The sequence below is a fragment of the Papaver somniferum genome, unplaced genomic scaffold (genome assembly GCF_003573695.1).
Source record: "Papaver somniferum cultivar HN1 unplaced genomic scaffold, ASM357369v1 unplaced-scaffold_133, whole genome shotgun sequence".
NCBI classification, from domain to species: domain Eukaryota; kingdom Viridiplantae; phylum Streptophyta; class Magnoliopsida; order Ranunculales; family Papaveraceae; genus Papaver; species Papaver somniferum.
This window is the reverse complement of record NW_020622492.1, coordinates 6,118,717-6,127,051: the sequence shown is the minus strand read 5'-3', so window position 1 is coordinate 6,127,051 and position 8,335 is coordinate 6,118,717. Positions and strand designations below refer to the sequence as shown.

Sequence of the window (8,335 nt, the reverse complement as noted above, 5' to 3'; positions counted from 1 at the left end):
ACTAACACTATATCTACAATAACAACAGTGTATGACCCTGGATTATCCTAATTTCTCTAGATTAACTAATTGGAAAATTGATCTCAAACTCCATCACCACCAACATAAAACAGTCACAAGAACTGATACACAACTTCTTAAATCAACAATTCCAAAAACAAAGACAGAACACAGCTTAATCTGATTCAGACACAGAAATTCTAATTTTTTTTTTAACATACAAACATAACTCAATTGAATTTAAAAAATCACGATTTTGATCAATTAAAAATCAACTCAACTGAACTTAAATTATACGTATCTTTTAGTATCACTTTTTGTTGATGTATCTTGTTTTCAGTTGTTGTGGATGATTTTCATCGCATTTTCTACATCAATTCAGCATAAATCTTCTGCAAATGATGTTGATGGATCTCATTAAAAGAAGAAGAAGCAAAACCTAATGCTAAAATCTGACATCGTTATTTTCTAGGGCATCACTTTGTTGGCGGCGCGCGGAGTTGATAGTAGTCGCAGAGGTGGTGATGATGGTGGAGGTGGTGGCGGAGGCGACTGTGAAGATGTACTGGCGGAGATGACAATAAATAAGTTGATTTTCGGTTTTTAGTAATGAAGAAGAAAAAGTATCGAATGAATTAGGAGTATTAAAGGAAGTATCTGCTAATTAAATTTCCTTGTTTTTAGATTAAGGGTATTAATATAGCGGACAAGAGTATTTTTGAAGTCCATGAGAAGGATGGGCATTTATGTAATTCCCACTATTCTTAATCACTGTGATTTGAGGACAATCAATATTAATGTACCATGTTGTGCCATAAATATTCTTTGTATCTGAATTTCATCCTCATCATTTGAACCCAAAAAATCAATAGCACTTAGCAGCAACTTGTTCTCGACCTATAGCCGATCCCGGTCAATGAAATAGCAGCAACGCCCCCACCCTCTAACTCTAACCCAAAACCAAAAATAATCCTTTTTGGAAATGTGGGTTGGTCTTAATGAAAAAAATCATGGTGTGGTCAGTGGTGTCACTGTGCACCACTAGTATGCAGAGACAACACCAGAAGGGTTTAAGCATGGGTGTATCACGTGGGTAAAAAGGATGCTCTGTCGTTGGATCCAAAGCAGTTGAAAGCACGTGCCGTTCTAAAAATTACGATAGATGTCTTTTCGTGTCCGTCCCGTGAAAAAGAAAGATATAATGTTGATTTTCCTCCCCCTATTTCCGTCCTTTCTTTCTTTTCTTCTTCTTTATTTATACGAACAACGGGTTTAGTACGTTATGGAAACCCTTTATTATTACTACTTATTTATTATTCTGGAGAGAGAGAGAGACAGAATCACTCTCTTGAGAAAGAGAAAAAGAGTGAGTGAAGAAGAAGATTTCACCACACCATCATGGATGAAGGAGATGATCTTATTCCTCATTTCCGATCGGATACACTGAAAAGCATCATCTTCTTCATCACCATTAACGTAAACAACTTTCTTTCACAAATCTCAACTACCACTACTCTGTTTCCACTTCTCTAGCTCTCGGTAATCCTTTTTTTTTAATTTATTTGAATAATTCTTGTCTGGTTTGAAGCTTTTATGTGTATTTAATAGCTACTCGATTCATCATTTTGGTGCTAGATAGTCTTGATTAATTATGGTACATACTGTTTTTTGTTGGAAAATTAGGTGGGAATATTTTATTCAGATCAAATGCAAACTAGCTAGGGTTAGAGACTGAAACTCAAATCACTTTAAGTCAATATTACTTACTACTGATAAGTTTTAGGCTTTTAGCTTCTATTACTTTTTGATTGCTATATTGATTTGCTAATTTTAGGTTGTCTAAAATGTACTAAGGTAACTACAGGAGCGGAGAGCATGTTTCTTATGTTGAATTTAGGGATCACATGATGTTACTTTGATCTTTATCTATGGGAAAAAGAGACAATCTTTTGGAAAGTGAATAGTTAGGTGGTCTTTATTGTGGGTAGATGGAAAGATAAGAAAAGTGTAATGAAAAATGCTGTTTATGTACATACTGAAACAAACATGATCGGGAAGTGGTTAAAGGTGCTTTATGGACACGGTGAAAAAAGTAGATGTGCTAAATGGAAACTTGATTGTATCATTTTGTTTACTGGCATTGCTTGTTAGTCCTGGGAAACAGCTACATACATGTACTTGACTGAAAGTGAAAGGAGACTCATTGAAATTGCTATCTTTCTCCAACTAAAAGTGATCTTCATTTATCTGAAATATTAAGTCTGTTCCCAAGAAGTCTGTTCTTGATAATAGAATTGTTGGTCCTACCACCAGTAGGTGGTTTGGTTGTGTATCAAGAATTGGGTATTTTGTTAGCTCTTTAGTCTTAGTATGCAGTTTCTTTGTTTCTTTACCATTTTGGATGTGACCGGAGGTTAAGCAAACATGGTTTACAAAACGAAACAGAAGTTTAATTCATCTTCTTGACAATTGCCATGAAACCAAATTATTCTTTTACTTCAAAATAATAATAATAATAACAAGAAACGCAAAATAAAACAAATAGTTTGGTGCAGATTAGTAAGTTGTTTTATGAGTGCTTGTTTGTTGCCTGAATCGTTATCAGATCTAATGCAGTATCTTTGTCACGTATGAAAACTTATTAATAATAAAACCAACTTTATCATGCTTTGATAGATCATTACTTTCGTATTATATGTAGGGAAAGGCAGTTAAATATTTCATTGAACAAGGAGAGGTAACCAGTAAACACTCACCTTCAGAAGACTACATTGGTGCAAATAAACTGAAGTTATCATCTGTACCCAGTACATAGTAAGATAGCTATTATTGTTCTTATCTAATTTGTTTTGAACATGTCTTAAATGAATGTTTGATATAGTTCTAACGTGCTCTTATCCCATGTAGCAACTAAACATCTCAACAGGTAGATTCTTGAATACCTTGATACGTTATTTTGTGCAGTCAGTTCAGAGGGACTGCACATTACTTATTATGAGTGATATTCTTATAGAAAGGAATCAAGGATGTAGTGACAATAAAGGATTTAGATTATAGTTGAAAAACAAAATCTTTACTAAATTCTGAGGCGGAATCTCCAAGGTACACTCCTCTTGCATCCTGACCGGCTCGCCAGAATAAAATGACTAGTGTTTGTCTAGGTTCAGTAACCAAGAAGACCCCAAGATATGAACAGATTTTCCGTATCTGTGAGTTTACAGATATAAATAAACACAGCATTGTAGAACTTTAGAACATACAACATCCAGAATTCTAGTCTTTTCTTTTGGCGTTCTCATAAACAATTCTTAGGGAAATCGAGGAAGAAAATGTCAGTGTAAGCATTCGTCAGTTCTGCTAAATCATTGAATGCTAAGATTTTATAGGAGTGTAATAGGTAAGGCTCCTGTTTTTCTAGATTGTATTATAAATTTGTATTGTGATCTTGTAGTTTTTATAATATGCACTCTATAATTTTTGCTGTGATTAGTTGAAGGTCTTTGTTGGTTATTATTGGAGTATTAGTTGTGAAATGGTTAATTAGGCATGTTTAATTGTCTAGTTTCTAGCGTTCCATTTGAACACGGGTCTATCCGTCTTCTTCACAGAGATCCGTGCAATAGAATTTAGAATTCCGATTTCCTGGTTTTACTTGTTAGTGCATTTAGTATTTACCTTGAAACTTTAAAGATATTGATGTGTGCTGCCAGTTCTATGGTAATAAGCTATTAGTAAACAGTTACCCAGTCATGTAATTGGAAAAGAGGGGCAATGCTCCAATGGAAGGAAGCTATGCGTGATGGGGAAAGAGGAGATCATCCACATCAAAAGTTGCTCTTAGATCAACCCCATGAGGACCCTAACTGCCCTGGGGTTGTTGAGGATTTTTTGGTCATGGCAAATTATTCCCTTTCATATGCTGCTACTGACATTCCAGTCATCAATATAATCTGAATCCGGCATTACAAAAGTTCTTGATCTACATTTTGGATAGTATCCTTAGCCATATTTGATTGTTTTGACTACCAACTTTTCAACATAAAGGCCTTCAACACATGTTTTGCGTACAACGTTGTGGTCGGTTCTATAGTTTTTCTGTTGCTTTTTTAATGGTTTAGAGAATATGGAGGTCACTGAGTTAAGTAAGCTAACATTAGTGAACTCTTTGTCGGAAATTACAGTGTGGATCTAGATCTTATGTGGTCCAGGCTTTTATTCTAAATATTCTATTGTTTCGTGTACTCAGGGATAGCGGGATAGGGGCAATATGGAGTCTTGTGACTGTGTTGAAACACAATGGGCTGATGAACTACTGATGAAATATCAGTATTTGTCAGATTTCTTTATTGCGCTTGCATACTTCTCCATCCCAATGGAACTCATATACTTTATCCATAGATCCTCATTCTTTCCTTATAGATGGGTTCTAATGCAATTTGGAGCTTTCATTGTTCTATGCGGAGCAACACACCTGATAAACTTGTGGACTTACAATACGCACTCCAAAACCCTGGCAATCGTGATGACGGTTGCAAAAGTGGCCTGTGCTGGTGTCTCATGTGTTACAGCACTGATGCTTGTTCACATTATTCCTGATTTACTAAGTGTTAAGACAAGGGAGTTATTTTTGAAGAATAAGGCTGAAGAACTTGATAGGGAGATGGGCCTTATACGTACGCAAGAAGAAACCGGAAGACATGTAAGAATGCTGACTCATGAAATTAGGAGCACCCTGGATAGGCATAATATATTGAAGACCACCCTTGTTGAGCTTGGTAGGACACTAGACTTGGAAGAATGTGCACTGTGGATGCCATCACGCAGTGGGTCAACTCTGCAACTTTCTCATACCTTACGCCACCAAATACCCGTTGGATCCACAGTTCAAATTAATCTTCCAATAGTCACTCAAATCTTTAACAGCAATGAAGCGATACGGATTCCTCACAACTCTCCATTGGCAAGGATAAGAACTACCAACGGAAGATTTGCCCCCCCAGAGGTTGTTGCTGTGCGAGTTCCACTTTTGCATCTCTCAAGTTTCCAAATTGATGATTGGCCTGAGCACTCTGCCAAAAGCTATGCGTATGCCGTGATGGTTTTGATGCTCCCAACTGATAGCGCAAGAAAGTGGCACACCAATGAATTGGAACTCGTAGAAGTTGTTGCCGATCAGGTTCGGGATATGTGAAACATCTTAGAAGATTATAATTTTGAAGTTTATGATTCTGCATAAATCATCGTTCATTTAGCTGTGGTTGCATAATTTGTTGAATGATGAATGTAGTTCCATTGAGAAGTGTCTTGAAAATCTAATAAAATTTGGTTAAGACATATGAATACTACAGTTGCGGGCTATTAAATGACGCGTGCTTTCACTTCCATTTTTTTGGTTCAGGTCGCTGTTGCTCTGTCACATGCTGCGATTCTCGAAGAGTCTATGAGGGCGCGTGATCTACTCATGGAGCAGAATGTTGCATTAGATTTAGCTCGACGAGAGGCAGAGATGGCGATCCGTGCTCGGAATGATTTCCTAGCTGTTATGAACCATGAAATGCGAACACCAATGCAGGCAATTATTGCCTTATCCTCCCTACTTTTAGAAATCGAATCAAGTCCAGAGCAACGGGCGATGGTAGAAACAGTCCTAAAGAGTAGTCAACTTTTGGAGACTCTTATTAATGATGTTCTTGAGCTTTCAAGACTTGAAGATGGAAGCCTTGAACTAGATAATGAGGTTTTCAATCTTCATGGAGTATTCAGAGAGGTATCTATCCCGAATTGCTTTCCGGCGAAACAAATATTCTTCTCCTACAGTATCTTGAGCCCAAGGCAAACATCTTTGCGATTTCTTGAACTTTTATCTGTTTCTACTGTAGGTGATAAGTTTGGTAAAGCCTGTCTCAACTGTGAAGAAGATAGCATTGACATTGATACTGTCCCCAGATTTACCTGTATTTGCTATTGGTGATGAGAAGCGAATCATGCAGACTTTCTTGAATATTCTGGGTAATGCAGTGAGGTTCACTAAGGAAGGTTACGTTACTGCAGTAGCTTCAGTAGCTAAACCAGAATCCCTCAGAGACTGGCGAGTCCCTGAGTTCTACCCAATATCAATTGATGGCCACTTCTACTTGCGTGTGCAGGTAAATAAATCTTAGGATTTATATGCGGTGAAAGTATTTTTCCACTTTCTTGACTTGAAACCCAAAACTAATAAATAAAAACATAGAAAAGATTATCATAAAAATATCATCCACAAGCACAAAAACAAGGAAATTACTTCTCTTTAGAATTTGGTTGTTATATTCTGGACAAGGTGACTTCCTTGGACATTGGGCAGTAGATTATCAATCTCAGCATGGTAACTTTTTGTCTTTAAAGTACATGTAAATTATGTAGCAATTCTTGTCTCTGATGCTAGCGGTGCGAACCTGGGATGATTTTTCATTTGCTTGTTTCATGCCCATTGTGACACAGATCTCCTTATGCAGGTTAAAGATTCTGGTAACGGGATTACTCTGCAAGATCTCCCACATATTTTTACTAAATTTACTGATTCTCGAAGTGGAACTAATCGAAGTAATGAAGGAGCTGGGCTAGGGTTGGCTCTCTGTAAAAGGTGAAATTCAGAAGAACGAGTATAGTAATTTTTGTGTGAGAACTGATAACTTATTAGTGGATTAGAATAAGCTGCAAACTTTATGCATATATATCCAATAACATGCTTTTGAAAGATTGTAGTTAATGAGATGTTATGGTCGTACCTCTTTTGAATGAAATTAGGTTTGTGAATCTGATGGATGGTCACATATGGATCGAAAGTGAGGGCATAGACAAGGGTAGCACAGCTACGTTCATCGTCAAACTTGGTGTCCATGATGAGAGGAGTGAATTGTCAGGGAACCAAAGTCTGCCTAGAGCTAGACCAATTTAAGGAGAGCGAAATGATCAGGTAATTTGTTGGAGAATCCTCTCTGCTGTCTTTTGGATATTGGTTTATGCCTGTTTCATTCTTTATTTATTTTCCTTCTCTGTTTTCAGATAATAAAAATTCTAGCAGTATGGGGAAATGAAATCTTAAAAATTCTAGCAGTAACCTACTTGTGTGGTTAAATGAACCTCACCCAGTTTCTTGCGTAGATTTTACCTCAAAAGTCCTGATGTAAAATGGACTCCTCAACGTGGCATTCATTAAATTTATAGCAACTTACCTTTGCCAAGTTATGTTATTTTTCCTTTACTTTCGAGGAAAAGAGCAGTAGACAAAGTGGCTGTCACATTTCCGGCCTTCCTGCATTCAAGTCTACATATAATGCGTAGCCTGTTTGGTTGGTACTTGGTAGTAGGATCAAAGCTTTTCGAATTTGAACCTGCGCTGTACTTTTTTCGACCGATATAAATCTGGGCAGTCTTTTGTGTCAACATCAAAAGACGCCTGTCAGAGGCACTCAAGAGCATTTTATCTTATTTTTGCGGATAAAAAGTAAATTTAAAAGACTTGGTAAAGTCCAGATTAGTTGGAGTCGAACTGTACTAGCCTTTTCTTTTTATTTCCTTATATGCTTAGTTTACCATTCTGAACTAAGAGCAACGGCTATGGGTAGTGTCACCCTTTCAAATGAAAGAGTGCACTACCGATTTGAGCAAATTAGGCTCCCCTATGGGTAGGTTTCAACCCACTTTTCCCCCAAATTCTTCTACACACTCGTTCAGTCGAACGAGTAGTTGAGAGTTTCATGCTAGACGGGGGACTATCCCACGTCAGAAAAAAGAAACTTTTAGTACAAAACGGGGGACAGTCCCCTGTTAAAAACTTTTTTTTTTTTCGTTTTTTTTTTGACGGGGGACTATCCCCGTCTATGTAGCATCCTCGTCTATGTAGCCTTTTTGTAGGTTTTTTTGTTTGACGGGGATTGTCCCCCGTCTATGAAGATTTTTTTTTTGTGGACGGGGGACAGTCCCCCGTTTGGTCCAAAATCCAATTCTTTTTAACTAATCGGAAGACTGTCTCCCGTGTAGTGTCTTTTTTTGTATTTGTCCATAATAGCTTCACACGTTCATATGGGAAAGAGTTAGTCTCCATTTGAAGACTACCCATAGGCTTTTGCTCTAAATAAGTTTACATTGCTTGATCTGTCTAACTGGAACTAGTATCAGCATTAACTTAACCTAACCTAACTAACAAATTCATTCCATAGAGATCTGATGCTCCCTCGTACATCAGTACCTTCGTTGGCCGCTCTCCGGCTCCAGCCCGATGTTGTCACGTATGTTGCATTTAAAGCCGAGTAGAGTTGGGGCTTTTGGGGCTTTTTTTTTTGAACAAAGAGAA

General features: G+C 37.4%; 1 protein-coding gene across 3 annotated transcripts; it reads left to right on the top strand.

The window, feature by feature from the left end:
- The first annotated feature begins 1,296 nt into the window (after positions 1-1,296).
- LOC113333664 (probable ethylene response sensor 1) lies at positions 1,297-7,299 on the top strand. Of its 3 annotated transcripts, none has more exons than XM_026580086.1 (8): positions 1,298-1,539; positions 2,702-2,814; positions 4,247-5,176; positions 5,399-5,767; positions 5,880-6,146; positions 6,495-6,622; positions 6,787-6,955; positions 7,045-7,299. In XM_026580086.1, the coding sequence occupies exons 3-7, from the start codon at positions 4,268-4,270 to the stop codon at positions 6,935-6,937; spliced, it is 1,824 nt and encodes a 607-aa protein (XP_026435871.1). In that variant the 5' UTR covers positions 1,298-1,539; positions 2,702-2,814; positions 4,247-4,267; the 3' UTR covers positions 6,938-6,955; positions 7,045-7,299. The 3 variants fall into 3 exon arrangements, with proteins under 3 accessions (XP_026435873.1, XP_026435871.1, XP_026435872.1); XM_026580087.1 differs by lacking the exon at positions 1,298-1,539 and adding an exon at positions 2,325-2,343; XM_026580088.1 differs by lacking the exon at positions 2,702-2,814 and having other exon boundaries at positions 1,297-1,539.
- The last annotated feature ends 1,036 nt before the right edge of the window (positions 7,300-8,335 follow it).